A 24175-nucleotide genomic window follows, 5' to 3' on the forward strand; every position below is an offset into this window, starting at 1 on the left:
GTTCCCCGTGCACTCCATCACATGATCCACATGTACTGTGCTATAGGAAGCAACCTGTGTGAATGGCATCCAAGAGACCACTTCATTCTGACTTTTGATGGAATGGATCTAATGGAGTGTACCTTACATGATTGTGTGCACTTATTCCCCTTTCCTGACACTTAAGTACTTCTTCTTCCTGCTATTAGGAGTGCAAGCATTAAAGAGAGATCTTGATGTAATGAGCACTGGGTGCTATCACAACTGATGAATCAATAAACTCTACCTCTGGGGCACCTGGGTGGCTCAGTGACTTAAGCCTCTGCCTTCGGGTCAGGTTGTGATCTCAGGGTACTGGGATCAAGCCCGTGTTGGGCTCTCTGCTCAGCAGGGATCCTGCTTCCCCTTCTCTCTCTCTGCCTACCTCTCTGCCTACTTGTGATTTCTGTCAAATAAATAAATAAAATCTTTAAAAAAAAAAAACCTCTGCCTCTGAACTAATAATAGAGAACATGCTAATTGAATTTAAATTAAGCAAAAAGTTGTAAACATTAATCTTGGTTGAGGAAAACTCCTTAGTCTATGGTCATGATACCTTCCTGACATCAGGCCACATTCAAAAATTTTTCTGTGGGGGCCTTATTGCAGGAACACATGGAAGGGCCATCTCAGAAATCCACCCAGGGTAACTAAGAAATTGGTTGGGTCTGATTCCCAGTTCAACATCTCCCTGTGCACAATTCTGCTTCCTTTATTCCATGGGTATTGATCCTTAGATTACTCCCCTAATAAACTTTCTGCATGCCAATAGTGTTCTTACAAGTGTGCCTCTTTGGATTGCTTTTAAAAATTATGTTTGTTTCTTTTGCTTCCTTCTTGCTAGTTTGTGGCTTCCTGTAGATACAGGAAGTTGTACACTTGAATCTTATCACAGTGACTGTGTGTTTTCTATCAACCATTGCATTCAAGAGATCTTTTTTTTTTTAATTTTACAATTGTGGAATGTCATCGTTACACATTTTTTAAACTTTTTTTTTGTTTTTGTTTTTCTATCTAGTGTTTGGCTGCTAAGGTGTTTTTCATGCAGCCTGTCTATTTGTAGTCTGGAATCTACTCCATCCCTTCATGCTTGCAGGGGGAGAGTGGTGGCAATACTTTCTTTAGCTAAAATTGAGGTCTGTTACAACTTCTTTATGGATTCCCAAAATTATGCTCACACATGTATTAAATAGTCCTAAATTAATCTCAATTTTGTCACCTAGGTTCATTGTAAGTTCATTGTAATTTTCTTACAGACTTCCAAGTGGTATGTAGATTTCCCCGTCTGACATGAAGCTTGTCTGTTCCTCATTTTCCTGTCCCCTGAGAATCTACATTACATTTGATCTATGTAGCACAGTCAATTGCCCCATCAGATAGTGGCACCCTGTTTTACTAGAGCATTGACAGCCATTTTTCCTGAAGGAGCACAGATATCAAAACACAAAAATATGCAAACGACATATCAGATAAAGGACTAGTGTCCAGAATCTATAAAGAACTTAGCAAACTCAACACCCAAAGAACAAATAATCCAATCAAGAAATGGGCAGAGGACATGAACAGACATTTCTGCAAAGAAGACATCCAGATGGCCAACAGACACATGAAAAAGTGCTCCATATCACTCGGCATCAGGGAAATACAAATCAAAACCACAATGAGATATCACCTCACACCAGTCCGAATGGCTAAAATCAACAAGTCAGGAAATGACAGATGCTGGCGAGGATGTGGAGAAAGGGGAACCCTCCTACATTGTTGGTGGGAATGCAAGCTGGTGCAACCACTCTGGAAAACAGCATGGAGGTTCCTCAGAATGTTGAAAATAGAACTGCCCTATGACCCAGCAATTGCACTATTGGGTATTTACCCTAAAGATACAAATGTAGTGATCCAAAGGGGCACATGCACCCGAATGTTTATAGCAGCAATGTCCACAATAGCCAAACTATGGAAAGAACCTAGATGTCCATCAACAGATGAATGGATCAAGAAGATGTGGTATATATACACAATGGAATACTATGCAGCCATCAAAAGAAATGAAATCTTGCCATTTGCGACAACATGGATGGAACTAGAGCGAATCATGCTTAGCGAAATAAGTCAAGCAGAGAAAGACAACTATCATATGATCTCCCTGATATGAGGAAGTGGTGATGCAACATGGAGGCTTAAGTGGGTAGGAGAAGAATAAATGAAACAAGATGGGATTGGGAGGGAGACAAACCATAAGTGACTCTTAATCTCACAAAACAAACTGAGGGTTGCTGGGGGGAGGGGGTTTGGGAGAAGAGGGTGGGATTATGGACATTGGGGAGGGTATGTGCTTTGGTGAGTGCTGTGAAGTGTGTAAACCTGGTGATTCACAGACCTGTACCCCTGGGGATAAAAATATATGTTTATAAAAAATAAAAATTAATAAAAAAAAATATGAATGTTTACTGAAAATTGTATTTTCACTCTTGCTGCAAGTTTTACTTGTAACTTGATATACTACCAGTCTATAATGTACTTCTCAGAATTAGCCAGGAGTCTGTAGTTTTGTTCAGAAAATAAAGCTTGACTTAATCTAGATTTCACTCAGGTGGTAAATTATGCTCTAAATCAGAGTAGGAGTAGTCACTGTGATAAGATTCAATATCCAAAGGCAGAAGTCTAACAAAATTTACAGTAAGCCTACTCCCTAAACAAATGACAATTCTTATAGTTCACATGGATTAAGCAATTATACTATCTCACATTTATACAGAGGCAGTGTTTTCTATCAACCATTGCATTCAAGAGATCTTTTTTTTTTTAATTTTACAATTGTGGAATGTCATCGTTACACATTTTTTAAACTTTTTTTTTGTTTTTGTTTTTCTATCTAGTAAGTTAACATACTTACTAGTGTAATATTAGTTTCATTTTACAATTGTGGAATGTCATCCTTTTTTTAAAAAAAAATTTTTTTTTTTCTATCAAGTTAGTTAACATAGAGTGTAATATTAGTTTCATGTGTACAATGTAGTGATTGAACACTTCCATACAACACCTGTTGTTCATCACAAGTGCACTCCCCAATTACCATCAGCTCTTTATAAATATATTCTTAAGTAAGCCAAGGAAAATGGAGTGGTAAAAATGTCACCAAAAATCAAGGTTTACTAGGAAACTGAAAACACATAGTACAAACAATAGCACAATTTTTGAAAAGTACCCATATGAAACCAAGCAGTTAAGTGCTTGACACAATAAATGCATTCTGCTGTTATTGCTATAATCATAGATTCTATGATTCACCTTTAAATATCAAATCAAATCAAATCAAATAGTAAAATAAAATAAACTCATAAGGGTACAAGCTCATAACACAACCACCAAATTAAATTTAGAGAGAAAAATGGTGAAATCCTATCATGGGCTTGATCATTTTAATTACTGTCTTTAACAGAAATTATCTCTCAATAACACACTCTGTAATCTGCTCCATCAACGTTCTAACAAGTAGTGAAAGCATAACATTAGTTCTCTCCTAGTGTACTTTTAAAAAATATTTTATTTATTGATTTGAAAGAGATTGAGTGAGAGAGAGAGAGAGGAAGAGCAGGAGTAGAGGGAAGGGAGACAAGAAGCACACTGCCTGCTGAACAGGCAGCCTGTTTCCAGGCTGGACCCCAGGATCCCAGGATCATGAAATGAGCTAAAGGCAGATGCTTAACTCACTGAGACACCCAAGTGCCCCTCTACTAATGTACTTTTAAATCAGCCCTTTGTCATTTTGATCTTAATTATAGATGATTTTTGTATTTTAATTTTAATGAATCACAACTTTTTGAAAGAATGTATAATCTGTGAATATTTAAAATCTTTGAAAATTGGGCGCCTGGGTGGCTCAGTGGGTTAAGGCACTGCCTTCGGCTCGGGTCATGATCTCAGGGTCCTGGGATCAAGTTTTGCATCGGGCTCTCTGCTCAGCAGGGGCCTGCTTCCCTTCCTCTCTCTCTGCATGCCTTTCTGCCTACTTGTGATCTCTCTCTGTCAAATAAATAAATAAAATTCTTAAAAAAAAAACAGGCAAACAATAAAATCTTTGAAAAGTAAATATTTTGTCATCCCAAGATTCAGAGTTATGCAGGTCTGCTATACTAATAAGAGATTATTTTTAGCAAAATATGTCAATAGACCACACCCCTTAATAGGACAGTTTAGACAATGATATCAGCGAATTTGATGCTGCCAGACTATAATATGTTTCCTTCTCACAACGAGATGCATTAGGATGACCCTGCTCAGAAGTGACAGATATCCAGCTTGTTGAAGTCATCATTTATATCTATGTAAGTAGGTCATAATCACTTTTGATATTTAGTAATTTGTTTATTAGTCTGAATTCCACAAAAATCCAAAGTACATTACTTTCTCTGTGTAATTTTCCAAATAAAATTGTTTGTTGATCTATGCCATAATATGAAAAACTAAAAGGTATTAAAGCTGATGTAGCCATCAGGTTAAGTCTCTTGCAGTAACTTGTCAATTCAGTCTAATAAATTGTTTTGCTGATATTATTTTATTTTTAACAGAACAGATTGATTAATCACCCTGGTATTCTGAGGGAAACAAATTATAATTTTTAGGTTAAGTCAGAACAATGGGAGTTAGAAAAATATAGAAGGAAATTATCAGAATCCACTACATTTTCTGTGATTACACTATGAAAAAAAGGAGTATATATTAGTGCCTTCTATTATATTGAAAATATGTTATTTTAGGATTCAAGTAAAGATACCAAAATTTAAACACTATCCTAAGTAAAAGACAGAAAAAACATAATAAATGATCTCTCTTTTAAACCAGGGGACAAAAGAAAATTCAGAATACTAAATTCTCAATCCTACAGTAGTCAGTATTGATCTTTCATTCTTCTAATTAATACCATTTTAGATATTATTTTTACAGGATAATTTAATTTCTCATTTATATTTTCAACCATTTTGTTTGCATAGTCAATTAGGAATTAGTAAGTTTTCTATCATATTAATTAGTGAACACAATTGTGTCTCTTGTATAATATGGAAATTATACTTAGGAATTTTGATATAACACATAATTTAACATTGCAGTCCTTGGAAAAATATAATTTTCTACAAATAATATTATTTGATTAACACCTTTATGATCTTACTAGTAAATACTATAAACAAAATAGCATATTGAAAAGACAATTAGATTGGGGATGATGGATTGCTTTTATACATATATTTCACCTTAAAATGGTACCTCAATACATACAAAGTTAAAAACTAATAATTCCAAATTAAAAAAAAGTTATAAACCTCACAAGAAGCCGTATTTACTAAATGTAATAATAATTTTAATTGTTGTAGTGAGTCTAAAATATACATCTCTCTTGCATACTTGTAAAGGAAAAAGAAGTAGCTCAAATTACTATATTATTAAGGTATATCTGTTCACATTATACAAATTTAAACAATTATTAACAAAAATTCTATTAAATTTATCCTTTAAGTGAATTACAGCAGCCCAACATCCACAGGTGGAATGAATTAATAAAGAAAATGTTGTGTATACATACGAAGGGATACTATTCGGTTAAGGAAGGGAATTCTGACATGCTATAGTTTGAACAAATGTTGATGACATGATGTTAAGTGAATAAGCCAATTATAAAAAAGATAAATTCTGTATATTCCCACTAAACTAAAGATCCTGTAATAGTCAAATTCACAGGGCCAGAATAGCAGAATGGTGGTTAGCAGTTCCCAGGGACAGGGAGAAACAGGAAATCATTGTCCTGGGGTTATATATTGGTCATAGTTGCAGAATAATGTGACTATACATAATGCCACTATAGTGACAGTATATTTAAAAATGGGTAAGATGATAGCAAAACTTATTTTAAGAAACTTACTCAACACTATGCAATTATTATATTACAGATTGACATTTAAGCAAGTTCTAAATTTTGTCATTGTTCATAAGAATGAGAGAGTTTAGAATAGAGAAAATAAGAAGGTTCCAAGTCAAATAAATGAGTTTGGAGGGTTTTGAGATCCTTCAAGAAGGCACTAGAGAGGCCCATAATTAAGGAATTCATATGGTTCCTAAGTGTGAAGAGTGCAAATGTTAACAGATTTGAAGGTGTGGAGATAACAAAGTTTTGAGAAATGTAGTGTATCTCTATAGAGAGAAGTGTTTCTTTTTTAAAAAAATATTTTATTTATTTATTTGACAGACAGAGATCAAAAGTAGGCAGAGGCAGGCAGAGAGGGGGGTGGGAAACAGGCTCCCTGCTAAGCAGAGAGCCAGATGTGGGGCTTGATATCAAGACCCTGACATCATGACTTGAGCTGAAAGCAGAGGCTTAACCCACTGACCCACCCAGGCACCCCAAAAAGTGTGTTTCTATGTTTAATTTTGAAACAACCAATTAAAACCCTAAAGTAGAATTCTGTCAGTACAATCCTGATGCTGAAACAATGGAGTTAGTGATTGAGGGAGCTTTTTGCAATTTCTGTGTCTTGATTTGCATTCCAGTACAGGAGGTATTTGTAAATTGGGTGCAAATCAAATGACCATGGAAGAGAGGGATTCCTGTCATGCCATTTCATTGAATCAGACCACATCTTTGAGACTGAATCAGCATCTTCATCTACTCAAGTATGATACTATTCATTCAACAACCTAGAGCAGTTTCACTACTAGCAGATCAGTGAAGAGAATGCCTTCAGATATTTAGATTCTTTTGGGCCTGAAGAAGAAATAAACTTATCTCTATACTGGGTACTAACAAATTTATTTTCTCTTATTTACCAAAAGAAGATTGTGTATCTGTGAATTTGAGGGGAAACATCATCACACACTTTATACGGTTAATGGAATGTTGTCTATTATTGTCTTGCATTGGGAACATATTTTGAGAAAGTAAGATGATGAAAACTCTATTATCTATTTCTTCATTTGCAGTGTTGCTCTTGTTTGAAATCATGAACATTTGGAACACCACTACAGATTTCATTCTCCTAGGACTCTTTAATCACACAGAAGCCCATTTATTTCTCTTTGTGATGGTTCTCACAATTGCCTTCACCTCCCTACTAGGCAATGCCCTCATGATTTTGCTGATTTATCAGGATGTCTGGCTTCACACTCCCATGTACTTCCTATTGAGCCAACTCTCCCTCATGGACATGATGCTAGTCTCCACCATTGTGCCCAAAATGGGAGCGGACTACTTGATTGCCCTGAAGTCCATTTCTCCTTTTGGCTGTGGGTTGCAGATCTTCTTCTTCATCACTTTGGAAGGGGGCGAGTATTTCCTCTTGGCATCCATGTCCTTTGAACACTATGTGGCTGTTTGCCACCCACTGCGATATGTTGTTCTCATGAGCTGGAAATTATGCCTGAGAATGACTATGGGATCTTGGTTCCTGGGGGCAGCTTATGGCCTCATTCAGGCTGCTGCTACCCTGAGTTTTCCATTTTGCCATGCACATGAGATAAATCAATTCTTCTGTGAGGCCCCTACTCTGGTGTGTTTGGCCTGTGCCAACACATTGGCCTTTGAAAATGGCATGTACATCTGCTGTGTATTAATGCTCCTGGTTCCATTTTCTCTCATCCTGATTTCCTATAGTCTTATCTTTGCTGCAGATCTCCAGATGCATTCTAGAGAAGCCCCCAAGAAGGCTTTTGCTACATGCTCCTCACATCTCTCTGTGGTGGGACTCTTTTATGGAGCTGCTATTTTTATCTATATGAGACCCAAATCCTACAGGTCAGCTAACCATGATAAAACAGTGTCAGTATTCTATACTAACTTCACTCCTTTGTTGAACCCCATCATCTATAGTATGAGAAACTGATGTCAAGGGAGCCCTGAGAAAATGTATAGGTCAGTGCATTACCTTAAATAATGACTAAGATGACATTGATTTGTCCCAAATTTCAAGGTTATACAAAAAGAATTGTGTGAATTTTCCTAGGGAATAGTTACATATGCATTATATCTATAACTGTTTCTATTTTATTTTGAAATTCAGACAGAACTATATATTTTGGATCTTTTTATATATAGTAATTTTTATGTATAATAATTATATTATTTTAAAAATTTCCTTGACTTTTTTTCCTTTTACAAGTTATTTATTTATTTATTTATTTATTTTTTATTTCAATATAAAGATTTTTTTAAATTTTATTTTATTTTTCAGTGTTCCAAGATTCATTGATATGAACCACACCCAGTGCTCCATGAATCTCAGTTAGTTAACAAACTGTGTAATATTCATTTCAGATGTAGAATTTAGCAATTCAGCACTTACATACAATGCCCAGCACCTTATCCACCCACAACCTAAATTCCCTCTGATAAACATCCTTTAATAAAGTGAAAAAATAGTCCATGTATTGGAAGTAAATAAATAATTGAGGAATATACATCTAGAATACATGAGTAACACATAAAACTCAACAACAAACACATTAAAACATGTATGAAAGATTTAAATACCCATTTCTCCAAAGTATATATATACAAATGCCTGATAAGCATATGATGAGACAGTAATTTGTTATTAGGGAAATGCACATAAAATCACAATGAAATATTTCTTTCATCCATTATGAAAGATGTTATTAAACTTTAAATAATAGTAATAACAAATGCTGCAAGAATATGGAGAAATTGGAATCTTAGTGCATTCTTTCTTTTTCTCTTAGTGTATCTTTGATGGGAATGTAAAATGGTCAGGTGCTATGAAAAGCAGTATGGCAATTCATACAAAAATAGTATGGAAAATTTAACACCAAATTATCATATGATTTAGTAATTATGCTTCTAAATATATACAAAAAATAATTGAAAGCAGGAACTTGAGCAAATACCTGTGCAGAAATATTTATAGCAGCATAGTTCACAATAGCCAAGTAGGTAAAAAAAAAAAAAAAAAAAAAGTGCCTACAGGAGAAAAAAATGCAGAAATTAAAAGTACTGTATATAAACAATGGTTTATTATTTGCACTGAAAATGAATTAAATTCTGATACATCCTACAACACGGATGAATCTTGAGAAAATTTGTCCAAGTGAAGTAAACCAAACAGAAAAGGAAAATATTGTATGATTACACTTTTATGAGGTACTTAGATTAGGCAAATTAATTGAGACAAATAATCATTAGTAGGATTATAGGGTGCAAGGATGGGGAATTATTATTTGTAAGGTGAGAAAATTGGTACATTGAAAATAATCTAGAGATTGATAGTTATGATTGAACAAAAATATGAATGCAGTTGTTACTGAATTTCACAAAGATTGTTAAAGTTGTCTATTTCATAATATATATTTTATCATAAATGAGTTAGAAAAGAACCCTTTAAACTAGACTAGTCATACCCCTTCCCAAGAGAAATGTAACACAGACGCAAATACGGAGACCATACAAAATCTAAGAACATTTAAGGATTTATCTGCAATGAAAAATGCATTCTTATATTATTTTAATAGTAGTCCCTCAAAGTAGTACTATAATTTTGTTACCCATTTTAAAATGTAAAACGTGTTTTGTAACATAATGGTAATCTCTAATTTAGTGAAAATTCAAAAATAAGTATCTACTCTAAAATAAAGATTACACACAAATTGTGTAGTATTTTAAGAATTTCTGCCTGTGTGTTAATGTAAAATGTGTCAAATTCCATTATAATATATCTAATTTTAAGCCAATGTACAAACTGCCAAATAATTTAATATGCTTACACATTCCTATGCAACTTCTGAGTAACAATATATAACATTTATGACTCCATAAAACTTTAGAGACATAAAAACATTAGAAGAATCTGAATAGGTGTATTTGTTATACCACTGAATTGACCCTTAACACATCTTCAAAAACATGTAAGTCCATTATAAGAATTCCTTTCCATTCTTGGCGTGAGGCCATCTTGAGTATTAGTGACTTAAACTGTATCATTCAAGTCTCAGTTGGCTTTCCCAAGTAAACACACACACACACACACACACACACACACACACACACACACACACAGAAAAGGGTTCTTTCCCTTAATATCTAGATAAAGAACTTGAATCATGGTTGCTGGTGAGTCTTCCTGAAATGCCTAAGATGTCAAGTGCAGGGATAATAGCTGAATATATACATCCATTTGAAAAGTATTTAAAGAAATCTGTTCAGAAAAATGACTTTGTTCATATAATGACAGTAGGACCCCTGTCAGCTATTCAATTCAGTGATTTTGTAAAACTGGAAGATAACAAAGAATGCATGTCATAATTGGCTCTTATTTTAATTTATTACATAAGACATGCGACTCTTCTACAAGTGCTTAGAAGAATTTGTTTAGAATTAATTAAGAACTGTTTTTTTTTAAACCACTAAAATAATCAGTATGATATCTCTCAACAAGGGGATATCAAAGAAAATTTATTTTAGTGGAAATGTATTTAAAAGAGCCTGTATGTTTGAATCTTGGAAAGAATTGTTTTGCCTAAAAATGTATCATAAATTAGCAGTGACACAGTAAAATTGATAACATAGTCATGGGTAATATAATCATAGATATTATCTATGAACTTTCCTGGATTTATGCTGAACAAGATTAAAGTCTATACTAAGCAATGCTGTGTTTATGAAAACATGATCACTTTAAGAGTAGTAATAATTCTGTGTCACAAAATGTATACTAAATGTTTATATGGATACAAAAGAAACTTCAAATATGAGAAGAATTTATTTGACCCATAACTGAAACAACATATTTTGAGGCAAAAATTATATTTGAAATATAAATTATACTTATCAAGAAAGGGGAGATACATTGTCCTCAGAGCTTATGATGAATCTCCTGGAGATGGGAAAAATAGTAGATAAGTGTAGAGTGCTTTAGCATGGTATGTTTAACATGAATTGTACTCACAGAAGTAGAACTATTTTCATGCAATCATGTGATGTGCTCATATCAATGTTGATGCCATTGCATTAATTCTGACAATTTGGATTACTATCCAGATTAAAATCATTATAATTTTAAGGTGATCTGTTTAAGAAATTAGTGACTTACTCTATGTAAAAAAAGTTGGTCAAGACCATAAGTAGAAGATATTAAGTAGAGTTTGAACAGGAATGGCTGTACTTTTACAATAGAAAGTGATTTTGGAGTTAGTTCATAAGTATGGTGTCTGTATGGGAAAGGGTATGAAAGTTTTAAAATATGGGATTGAGTCTTATTGCTATAGGCTTTAGATGGGCTTACATAAAATTTGGTGAAAAAAACTAACATGTAACAGTCCAAATTCTCAATAACAATAGTAGAGTGTAGGATTTCCTTTCTTACGTGTGTGTGTGTGTGTGTGTGTCTGTGATTTATTGTTTTTTTGTTTTGTTTTGTTTTTTAACATCTTTTATTTGAGTATGGGTGACACACAATGCTGCATTATTTTCAGGTGTACAACATAGTGATTTGGCAAGTTTTTACATATCCTGAGACTTCACTGAATTTGGTTACCAGTTCTAGTGGCCTTTAGTGGAGTCTTTTGGGCTTAATACATATTACACACATTATTTATCCACTCATTTTTTGATGAACACTTAGATGTGTGTGTGTGCGCGTGTGTTTTACATATCTTAACTTTTGGAAATAATGCTGAAAAACTCATAAGAATGCAGATATTGCCTTAAGATATAGATTTTAGGGGCGCCCTGGTGGCTCAGTGGGTTAAGCCCCTGCCTTCGGCTCAGGTCATGATCTCAGGGTCCTGGGATTCAGCCCCACATCCAGCTCTTTCTCAGCGGGGAGCCCATTTACCCCCCCCTCCACCTGCCTGCCTCTCTGTCTACTTGAGATCTCTCTGTCAAATACATAAATAAAATCTTTAAAACAAAAGCTATATTTTAATTTTTTTGGATATATACCTATAAGTGGGACTGTAGGATCATATGGTATTTCTAATTTTAATTATTTGTGGAACTCCCATATACTTTCACATAGTGAAATTTACATACCCAAGAAAAATGCAAAAGGATTCCATTTTCTCTGCATTCTGGCCAATACTTATTAACTTTTTAAAAATTTCTTTTTTTTTTAATTTAATTTAATTTTTTCAGTGTTCCAAGATTCATTGTTAATGCACTACACCCAATGCTCCATGCAATATTTGCTCTTCTTTTTTTTTTTTTTTTTTTTTTTTTTAGTTTAATAAACATTTATTCCTTTAGTTGAACAACCTCTACACACAAAATATATATATGGTTTAGGATCTCTGAGTGGAAAAGGAATTTAGGTCTCAAGAGGTTTTGAGCCTTTTTCTGGTCATCATTTAACTGAGCCTAAGACCCCTAAAAAAAAAATGTAAAAACTGGTTCAAGGAAACCAGCAATTAGATTTTGAAATCAAACTACGGATTAAGTTAGCGAACTTAAAATTGGGGCAATTCCTCTCCTGTAGTTCCTACACACCCAAATTCACCCTGAAAAACAAAAACCTCATCTACTGTAAGACAAAATGGACACAGAATAGTGGTATACTGAACATCAACATGGGCACAATTGATGGGACTGGCAGATTTTGAGGGGTTTGAATTAAGGAGAAAAATGACTGGGCTAACACATGTACGGATTATATTGTAAACTATAGACTTGTATTGACACCAACTACATGACTTTTCTCAATAGCCTATGGGAATGTTTAAGTGGGTTGATCCAAGAGAACTTGGGACTTGGAATGAGCAAGGACATACTTTTAAAGCCAACCCTTTTTTCTCCTGAGGTGGCTAGTGGATTCATAAAGGTCACAAAGACCATGGATAAAGTATTTAAGATTCTAATCAAAGCCAACTTTAATTTTTTATCCTCACACTTCAAAGGTTATCTGAGGGCCACCAGTTTCCCAATTCTAGCACTAATTACTAGCTTACATTATCTTAGTCTTCTCATTTACCTAATGTTCAATTTCCATCAGTTTTCATAGAGACCATTAACTAACCGCTTTGCAGGAAATTCAGGATTCCACAGATCCTATGGAGTTATGGGATACAACCAGGAGCCTCCACATTTTATGTTAACTTCAACAGTCTTTGATTAGCGGTAACGGTGGAGCTGGAGAGTATTGCGTCTTCTCCATGCCGCACGGCGAGAACCACCAATAGTGTGGTGGAACTTGTGACCCTTTCCAAGGCCACGACTCTTTCGGCCTGCAGATGTCAGCCCTCGCATCTCCCTGTGCTTGTGGACTGGTTTGGTGATCCACTGGGTATCAGGATTTCTTCTGATAGCTTTATGGAATGGATCAATGAGGATAACCTCAAAGAATTTGTATGTGGAATCTTCACCAACCCAGTAAGAATTCAAGACTCTTAGAGCCCCGCAGTGACATCCAGCTCGCTCCTCTGCAACAGACTGAAGGCTTCGTGCAAACTTGAGCTGATTAACACCATGATGGACAGGCTTGCCGTAGGTAGCACCCTTAGGAACCGGGCGTTTGCGGCCACCACGACGCACACGAATCCGATATATGACATAACCTTGCTTGGCCTTGTACCCCAGCCTGCGCGCTTTATCGGGCCGGGTTGGGCGGGGGGCCCTGTGGAGCGCAGAGAGCTGGCGGTACTGCCAGCAGCGCACCCTGAGAAGAAAGCGCATTACATCGGACTGCTTCTTCCTCCATAGCTCCTGGATGTACTTGTAAGCGCCCATCTTGGCCTACCTTTGAGCTGATGGCTGCCGCCCGACGGAAAGGCAATATTTGCTCTTCTTAATAACCACGACAAAGCTCAACTTTCCCCCCTTTCCCTCTAAAATCTTCAATTTTTTTCTCAGAGTCCACAGTATCTCATGGTTCATCTTCCCCTCTGATTCCCCCCTTTCACTTTTCCTTTACTTCTCCTAATGTCCTCCATGTTATTCCTTATGTTTCACAATGGAGTGAAACCGTACAATAATTGACTCTCTCTGCTTGACTTATTGAACTCAGCATAATCTCCTCCAGTCCTTTCCATGTTGATACAAAAGTTTGTTATTCATCCTTTCTAAGGGAGACATAATATCCCATTGTATAGATGGACCATATCTTCTTTGGAAGGTTTCAGTGGATATATTTGTGCTTTTGATTTGATCATCTATAGATGATACTCATAAAGTTAAATTTACTCACCTGAGTCTATATTGCTAAGTTTCAAAACTAGAGCTAGATATTGTTTATACTCAAAAGGATCTTTAACTGTAACTTGCTTGTGCAATAAAACAGAACAGGCATATCTTTAGTCTGAATCTAAACTCAAAGTACTTTCAGTGGTAATTATTTTCTTTTCAACTCTCAAATTATCTGTCTAAATATTTTTCTATTTATTTACCTACTAATGCTGATTTATTACATGATATTTCATAAAAGCATATAATTTGAAGTACACAAATATGTGCATGTACCAATACTGTGTATTCTAGATCTCTTTATCTTTCATTAAGGTATAAAGCTGTATAACCTTTTAAGCAATTAAATCATACATTTCTTCAAGATGTAATAAGGTATTATAGAGGGCACAGGTTGCATGGAGCACTGGGTGTGGGGCAAAAATAATGAATACTGTTATGCCAAAAATAAATAAATAAATAAATAGATTATTAATTCTAAGTAAAGTACACAAACTATATATCATTCTTTTCTTTTTATAGTAGAAACTAGTGGAAACACTTGAAAGAACGTGTAATCATATGTAAGATTCTATGAAAGATACTGTGTAGATTTATGCTTGGCAACATCCTAGAGGACACTCTTGGGTTATCTGATTTGGACTCTCTTAAAGGCATCTCACAATGCTGTAAATTCCATGTGGCTGATGTCAATGCAAAATAATTATTATCTAGGGATGTGCAAATACAAGTATGATGAAACATTTCAAATAAATGAGGTAGACTTTATGAATCCAGTGAATACAAAATTCTCCTGGGAACCTGATCTGGTGCTTGTTTTATAGGGTTCCTCCCTTACTGGCAAATAAGAAAGTTCCCTTTTGGGAAACTTAAACACTTTAGATTATTTCAAGGATCTTGAGAAGGGAGGGAGTGACCCAAATTGATGTGAAATCCAATGGGGAGTTTTTTACAATTAGATGATTTTTAAAGTCTGATCTGATAAAACTTCCAAGAAATCCAACTTAAGGCTTCTTTGGTAACTGTACATTCTTGCTGTACCAATTTAAGTGATCAGACCAAATATGACCAAGTTTATTTAGTGACCAATAAGATATTTCTTTGGAACTTATTTTGATCAAAGGCAAGATGTTGTAGAAAAAAAATGCTTCATCATAAAACTCTTCATTGTCTAGCTTCTAGAGGTTGCCCAACCAGATCTGTCACTATATCACTACAGTCTTAAATAATTCACTTTCACATGAGAATCAGTTCTTCATCCTCATAATGAGGCCATTTTAAAAATATGCTTTTTTCTGTAAATGTATAAAACATTGATGTGAGACTATTTTTGTTTTCATTTTTAACTAAATACAAACATACAAAAATATATTTAGGCAAGCAATATAATAGCTATTGAATCCATGTGATGGTAATTGCCCATAACTTTAAAACTCAGGGAGCAGTTAGGAAATTTTCTTCATCATGATGTAGGAATAAACTGAATATGTCTTGAATATGCACACTTACAACTTGATTTACAGAGGAAATAATATGGGTGCCTCTTTGTTTTTGGTAATCAAAGTCGCCTAGGATGCTTTGGTATTGGGGGCAAGGAATGAATTGCAGTTCATTTGGAGGATCTGGAAATGATGCCTGCATTTACTATACAGTTCATTAAAGCTGTATATCTGTAAGGAACAAGTGACAATGTGGTAACAACAACAGAGGAGACAGAATATCTTAAAATGAGCAAAAAAAAAAAAAACTAAATCAATGTATTTGGGAATAAAGGGCATATATATTCATGACCCTATTTTATCTATACTGAATTTCTATTTTAAGATCATTCTTTTTTTTTCTTTATTTCTTTTTCTTTTTTAGTTTTGACAAGTTAAAATGATATTCACTAATGTCAGAATTACCTTTTGAAAGATAAGAGAGTTTATCAATTTAAATACAATCTTCATCTGTAAATGACTATATCGATTCTTCTAGAAGCTAAATTAGTAACAGAGGAATCAGGAAAAGTCACATAAAATCTGAATCTTGGTTTATCATGTATAAAATTTTTAGGTTAAAACTACTTCAAAAGCCACTTCTCAGAATTAGATAAAATTTAATTATGGAACAAATATTGATACAAGTCAGAGTCTGTCCAATGAAGATGGCCAATAAAAGCTGATAATTTTGTATTCTCTGTATATAGGCCTTGTTTATGTTCAATATTTGTTTCTCTAACTCAATAAGAAAACATCTGATTGATTTTCATCTATGTATACTTAGTAGAACTACAAAAATCAAGACATGTGAAAATCCTTTACAAGTGGTTTATAAATATATTACTTATTATATTTAACTGGACAAAAAGAAAATGAAAGGGGAAATATATAATTTAGTTAATTAACTATCTATCACCCTCCATAGTTATTTGTGTGTGTGAGAAGAGTTAAGAACTTTTTTGGGGGTGCCTGTGTGGCTCAGTCAGTCAAGTGTCTGCCTTTGGCTCAGATCATGATCCCAGGGTCCTGGGATTGAGTATCACATTGGGCTCCTTGCTCAGAGGGGAGCCTGCTTCTCTTTCAGCATCTGCCTATTTGTGCACTCTCTCTCTCTTTCTGACAAATAAATAAATAGATAAGTAAAATCTTTTTTTTTTTTAAAAGAACTTTTTGTTAGCAAACTTCAAGTATGTGATATAACACTGTTAAGTACAGTCATTTTTTTTAATCCCTTCTGTCATTGATTTCTTTTTTAATTTCTTTTTTATTTATTTTCAGCATAACAATATTCATTATTTTTGCACCACACTCAGTGCTCCATGCAATTCGTGCCCTCTATAATACCCACCACCTGGTACACTGACCTCCCACCCCCTGCCCCTTCAAAACCCTCAGATTGTTTTTCAGAGTCCATACTCTCTTATGGTGTGGAGCATAAAAAATAGCATGGAGGACATGGGGAGTTAGAGCGGAGAAATACAGTCATTTTTATTGTATATTAAGGCTCCAGAAAATTACATCCTGCATATCTGAACCTTCATATTATTTGAGTAAAGTTTCCCTATTAACCCATCAGCTAGACCATGGTAAACAGGATTAAATGTTTTACTATTCTATAGTAAACTTTATTCTATAAAGTTCTATTGAGAGTTTTATTTCTTTCACAAATAAATGAGATTGTGCAATACTTCTCTTTCTGTTTCTGGCTTATATTCATCCATGTTGTCACAGTGATGAAGTTTTTGTTTTGTTTTGTTTTGTTTTATCCAAGCTTAAATCATATTCCAGTGTATATAGATTTATGACTTTTGTGTCTATTCATCCACTGATGGATATTTAGGTTCTTCCCATGTCTTGGTTGTTGTGAATAAGGCCACAATATGCATGAGAGTGCAAATACTCCTTTGAAATGGTGATTTCATTTTCTTTGGATATATACACAGAAACAAGAGTGTTGGAACATAAGGTAGTTCTATTTTTAATTTTTTGAGAACATCCATACTGTTTCCTATAATGACTGTGCCAATTTACATCCCTTCAACAATAGGAGAGATTTAAAAAGATCATGTAAATTTAAACATTTTAAACACTATAATAATTAAACATTTAGCATTTAGTAGAGAAGTAACAGATTAAAAATTTGACATATAGAATGATAGTTGGTTATAAGTCACGTCTCTCCAAATTTAAACTAAGTGGAATTTTTTCTACACATGTAACTGAATAATAATGATGTCGAATAGTGTTGGAAAACATAATTGTTGCTTCCTGTTGAAAGATTTAACTCATCTCTTAAGTTTGTCTTCGGAACTATGGAATTTGAAGATATCTGAGAAAAATGTAAAAAAAAAAAGATATGAAAAGCATAAAAAAACACAAAAGTCCCACAGTGACCAAATACCTACCAAGGATATCATACATTATGAGGAACACACAGACACATTTCACACAAAATGGTGAGTCAATAATTCAACTATAAGTGAACATAAGCATTTTGTTCTTTCACTGCAATAAACTAATCAATGAAAAATTTCCTTGTTTTTTTTCTACTCCAGTATTTTACAATATTTTTCAATCACTGTAATCACTGCCTTACACCAGGTCCTCAAGCTCTCTTTGCTGGAGTTATTTTTTTTTTCAGAATCTATTTATTTATTTGACATACAGAGATCACAAGTAGGCAGAGAGGCAGGAAGAGAGAGAGGGTAAACAGGCTCCCTGCTGAGCAGAGAGCCCAATTCAGGGCTCAATCCCAGGACTCTGAGATCATGATCTGAACTGAAGGCAGAGGCTTTAACCCACTGAGCCACTCAGGAACCCCTACTGGAGCATTTTCTAAAAGGATTTTCCAACTGAATAAAAAAATGACATTTGGAATCTTATATCATCAGCTAGAGTTCTTAATTGAAGAAATATATGAATTTAGTCCAATTTTAACTAATAATGTGTTGCTAAAAATGTTTTAAAAACTTATGGAATCTCCAAATATGAGAGTGAATATTATATGAAATTCTACAACCATAAAAAAATGTGCAAAAGCAGTCTGAAAATGAATCCTGTGAAGGTACCATCATTGCCCCTTCTGGGTTCAATTTACAGCCTCAGAACCATGTGATGGACTCCCTGAAAAGCTCAAGAATTTATTTCTTTTGGATTCATGTTCATTTAGAGCTTGTGTACTTGCTCTTTTTTTCCCTCCCCTCCCAGTGGCCCATTCCCAAGATAAACCTGCAAATAAAGAATCTAAAGTAAAGTATAGATATATATTTTTGCCATAGCTATGTCAAGCCCTTAAGTGAACATTCAAGTTCTACCATAGATATTGAAATATTTGCTCTTGGGGCATCTGGGTGGCTCAGAAGATTGAAGCCCCTGCCTTTGGCTCAGGTCATGATCCCAGGGTCCTGAGGTCGAGCCCCACATCAGGCTTTCTGCTCAGTGGGGAGCCTGTTTCCTGCTCTCTCTCTCTCTCTGCCTGCCTCTCTGCCTACTTGTGATCTCTCTGTGTCAAATAAATAAATAAAATCTTTTAAAAAAGAAATATTTGCTGTCAAAGGAATGTCAGAAGACGGTCCACAAAGAAAATAATGATAAATGGGTTGCAGACTTAATTTGGAAGATGCTTTATCTACTCACAGGAGTCTTTATGTGTGAGATACAAGAATGTGGGATAAATTTGTTTTAGTTAGAATGTCTGGAAAAATAAACATGAGAAATGAAAAAAAGTGGAAAATATTTAATCTTTGTTCTCTGTTTAAATCAGGAAAAATGCCTATTACCCTTTATGGATAGACACAGTGAAAGTAAGTGGGGAGAGAGAGAGAGACAGAGAGAGAGGGAATGAGAAAACATTATCATAAAGTTTTAAAATCAGTGTACAAACACTGGTGCCTTTAGGGCCTGATTATATAATGTGGACAAGAGCTTTGTATAATGGCCAACTCTACAATCCAATAATAAATACAATGTGGTGACAACAATGCACAAAAGGCATTCTTTTGTCTATCTTCTTTGTCTTTTAAAAGGTGTCTTTCAAATTTTCTGAAACAGTGGCTTCCTGAGGAGAATCCTAACTAGCCACTCTCACTTACTCTCATAAGTTATGGGAATCTGAAGATCATCATGTTAGCTGTAGTCTCCCAGCACAAGTCTCTGTTTCTCTCCAATCTCTAAATCCAGAATGGCTTGAAATTATTCTCGAGTTATCTAACTAAAATACATATCGTTGATGTTAGTTTCCTTAGTATTATAAGCAATTATCTCCTTTAGCTGGTACAACCCTACATCTGCAGGTTCACACAGAACAACTACTACCTCACTTAATGTTATCTTCACATTAAACTGAATGCAGTTTTCTAAAGAAGTTTAAACATTACAATTATTTTAAGTATACAGTTGCCTTTATCTTCAATTTATGAATAATTATTCTCACATAAATTCTTTGATGGAATAATTCATAGTTTTTACTGTTCTCAATTTTAGATCTGGTCTCATTTATTTCAGTATACCTATTAATAATGCAAGTCATTATGATATTGCTACCATAGTTTTTTGTGGTCACTCCATGGACAATTAATGCTTACATCCTTTTAAAAGGTCCACTTGCTTATACCGTTTTAAAAATGCTTTTGAAATATGTCCATCTGTACCCCAATATTCATAGCAGCAATGGCCACGGTCACCAAACTGTGGAAAGAACAAAGATGCCCTTCAATGGATGAATGGATAAGGAAGATGTGGTCCATATACACTATGGAGTATTATGTCTCCATCAGAAAGGGTGAATACCCAACTTTTGTGTCAACATGGAAAGGACTGGAAGAGATGCTGAGTGAAATAAGTCAAGCAGAGAGAGTCAATTATCATATGTTTTCACTTATTTGTGGAGCATAAGAAATAACACGGAGGACATGAGGAGATGGAGAGGAGAAGGCAGTTGAGGGAAATTGGAGGGGGAGACAATCCATGAGAGACTATGGACTCTGAGAAACAACCTGAGGGTTTTGGGGCACCTGGGTGACTCAGTGGGATAGAGCCTCTGCCTTCAGCTCAGGTCATGGTAGCAGGGTCCTGGGATTGAACCCTGCATTGGGCTTTCTGCTCAGCAGGGAGCCTGCTTCCTCCTCTCTCTCTCTCTCTGTCTGCCTGCTTCTCTGCCTAATTGTGATCTATGTCTTTTAATTAAATAAATAAAATCTTAAAACAAAACAAAACAAAAAACAACCTGAGGGTTTTGAAGGGGTGGGAGGTGAGTGTGGGAAGTTAGGTGAGCCTACTGGTGGGTATTATGGAGGGCACATAGTGCGTGAAGCACTGGCTGTGGTGCGTAAACAATGAATTCTGGTACACTGAAAAGAAATTTAAAAATAAATAAATTTTAACAAAAGATATATGATATCCAAAAGCTTGATATATTATCATACATTAATAAAAGAAATGGCAAGAGCCCTTACTCTAAATGGATGCATAAAAAGCATTTGGCATTCTTTCTTGATTAAAATCCTGCAATGTAGTGATGGAAGGTATATGCCTCAATATCATAAAAGCCATCTATGAAAAACACACTGAATATAATTCTCAGTGGAGAAAAATTTTTCCCCTAAGGTCAGAAAAATAGCATGGATGTCCACTATCACCACTTCTGTTCAACATAGTACTAGAAGATTTGGCCTCAGCAATCAGACAAGAGACAAAAGAAATAAAAAGCATATGAATTAACAAAGAAGAAGTCAAACTCTAACTCTTTGCAGATGATATCATACTCCTATTGAAAAAGCCAAACAACTCTACCCCAAAACGTCTAGAACTCATAAAGGAATTCAGTAAATTAGAAGGATATAAAATCAATGCCCAGAAATCTGATGCATTTCTATACACAAAAAATAAAGAAGAAACAGACATTAAGGAGTTAACCCCATTTAAAATTGCACCCCAAACCATAAGACACATGGGGTGCCTGGGTGGCTCACTGGGTTAAATCCTCTGCCTTCAGATCTGGTCATGATCTCAGGGTCCTGGGATTGAGCCCTGTGTCAGGGTCTCTGCTCAGTAGGGAGCCTGCTTCCTCCTCTCTCTCTGCCTGCCTCTCTGCCTACTTGTGACCCCTGTCTGTCAAATAAAGAAATAAAATCTTAAATAAATAAATAAAGGTGTAACTAGATTTCAGTACATTAAAAAAAAAAAAAAAAAAAAAAAAAAAAAGGAATGCATCTATCCAAACAGGTAAAGGATCTGTACCCAGAACACTATAGAATACTCAAGGAAGAAGTTGAGCCACAAACAAAAGAATGAAATGGAAAATTATTGCATGTTCACAGATTGGAAGAAAAAATATTTCTAAAATATCTATGCTACCTAGAAGAGTCAATACATTCAATGCAATCCCTATCAAAATACCATCAACTATTTTCAAAGAAATGGAACAAATGATCCTAGATTTTTTGTGAAACCAGAAAAGACTCTTAATAGAGGAATGTTGAAAAAGAAAACCAAAGCTGGTGACATCACAGTTCTGGACTTCAAACTCTACTACAAAGCTGTAATCATCAAGACAGTATGGTACTGGTACAAAAACAGACACATAGATCAAAGAAAGAGAATAAAGAACACAGAAATGGTCCTCTATGGTCAACTAATCTTTATCAAAGCAGGAAAGAATTACTGATGGAAAAAAAGACAATCTTTTCAGGGTGTCTGGGTGGCTCAGTTGGCTAAACTTCTGCCTTCAGCTTGGGTCATGATCCTGGGGTCTTGAGATCTAGTCCCACTTCAGGCTCCCTTCTCCTCACTCTGCTGCTACCCCTGTTTGTTCATTCTCTCTCTCCCTGTGTCAAATAAATAAATAAAATTTTAAAAAAGACAATCTCTTCAACAGATGGTGTTGGGATAATTGGACAGCAACAAACAAAAGAATGAAATTGGATCATTTCCTTACATCATACACAAAAATAGACTCAAAATAGATGAAAATCTACTTTTTCTTTCTTTCTCCTAATGCCCTCCATGTTTTTCCTTATGCTCTACAATTAAGTGAAATCATATGATAATTGACTCTTATTGCTTGACTTATTTCACTCAACATAATCTCTTCCAGTCCATGTTGTTTGTATCCATGTTGATACAAAAGTCAGGTATTCATCTTTCTGATGGAGGCATAGTATTCCATTGTGTATATGGACCATATTTTCTTTAAAGATTTTTTTTATTTATTTATCAGAGAGAGAGAGGGGGAGAGAGTGAGCACAGGCAGACAGAATGGCAAGCAGAGGCAGAGGGAGAAGCAGGCTCACCGCTGAGCAAGGAGCCGGATGTGGGACTTGATCCCAGGATGCTGGGATCATGACCTGAGCCGAAGGCAGCTGCTTAACCAACTGAGCCACCCAGGCGTCCCTGGACCATATTTTCTTTATCAATTCATCTGGTGAAGGGCATTTTGGATGCCCTTGGATGGGGGGGTTAGGTGAGCCTGGTGGTGGTTATTAAGGAAAGCACATATTGCATGGAGCACTGGGTGTGGTGTATAAACACTGAATCTTGGAACACTGAAAAAAATAAGATTAAATTAATTTAAAAATAGATGAAAATCCTAAATGTGAGACAGGAATCCATCAAAATTCTTGATAACACAGGTAGCAACCTCTTTGACCTGGGCCAAAGCAACTTCTTCCTAGACACATTTCTAAAATGAAGGGAAGCAAGGGCAAAAATGAATATTGGGAATTCAGCAAGATAAAAAGCTGTTGCACAGCAAAGGAAACTGTCAACAAAATCAAAAGAAAAGTGACAGAATAGAAGAAGATATTTGTAAATGACACATCAGATATAGAGCTAGTATCCAAAATCTATAAAGAATTTATCAAACTAAACACTCAAAGAACAAATAATCCAATCAAGAAATGGGCAGAGGACATAAACAGACATTTCTGCAAAGAAGACATCCAAATGACCAACAGACACATGAAAAATGATCAACATCACTTGGCATCAGATAAATACAAATGCAATCCACAGTGAGATACCACCTCATACCATTATAATGGCTTATATTAACAAGTCAGGAAAGAACAGATGTTGGCGAGGATACATAGAAAGGGGAACCCTCATACACTATTGGTAGGAATGTATGCTGGTACAGCCACTATTGAAAACAGTATTAAGGTTTCTCAGAAAGTTGAAAATAGAGCTACCTTACAACCCAGCAATTGCACTACTGGGTATTTACCCCAAAGATATAGATGTAGTGATCCAAAGGGGTACCTACACTTCAATGTTTATAGCAGCAATGTCTAAAATAGTCAAATTATTGAAAGAGCCCAGATGTCCATCAACAAGTGAATGGACAGAGAAGATGTGGTATATATATATATACACAATGGAATATTATGTAGCATTCAAAAACTATTTGTAATGACATGGATGGAGCTAGAGGGTATTATGCTAAAATAAATAACTCAATGAGAGGAAGACACTTATAATCTCACTGATATGTGGAAATTGGGAAACA

At 35.1% G+C, this 24175-nt stretch overlaps 1 protein-coding gene and 1 pseudogene across 2 annotated transcripts; one reads left to right on the forward strand and one right to left on the reverse strand.

Annotated features, from left to right (window-relative positions):
• Positions 1 to 6953: 6953 nt before the first annotated feature.
• Positions 6954 to 7889, forward strand: LOC309861051 (olfactory receptor 2T33-like; the record flags this gene model as incomplete). Its single annotated transcript, XM_082723497.1, has 1 exon — positions 6954 to 7889. The coding sequence occupies one exon, from the start codon at positions 6954 to 6956 to the stop codon at positions 7887 to 7889; it is 936 nt and encodes a 311-aa protein (XP_082579623.1).
• Positions 7890 to 12210: 4321 nt separating this feature from the next.
• LOC309861056 (large ribosomal subunit protein eL15 pseudogene) lies at positions 12211 to 13784 on the reverse strand (annotated as a pseudogene). Its single transcript has one exon. The product of its transcript is annotated as a large ribosomal subunit protein eL15 pseudogene (transcript).
• Positions 13785 to 24175: the final 10391 nt, after the last annotated feature.

The sequence above is a fragment of the Mustela nivalis genome (assembly GCF_964662115.1).
Source record: "Mustela nivalis genome assembly, chromosome: 3".
Taxonomy (NCBI): domain Eukaryota; kingdom Metazoa; phylum Chordata; class Mammalia; order Carnivora; family Mustelidae; genus Mustela; species Mustela nivalis.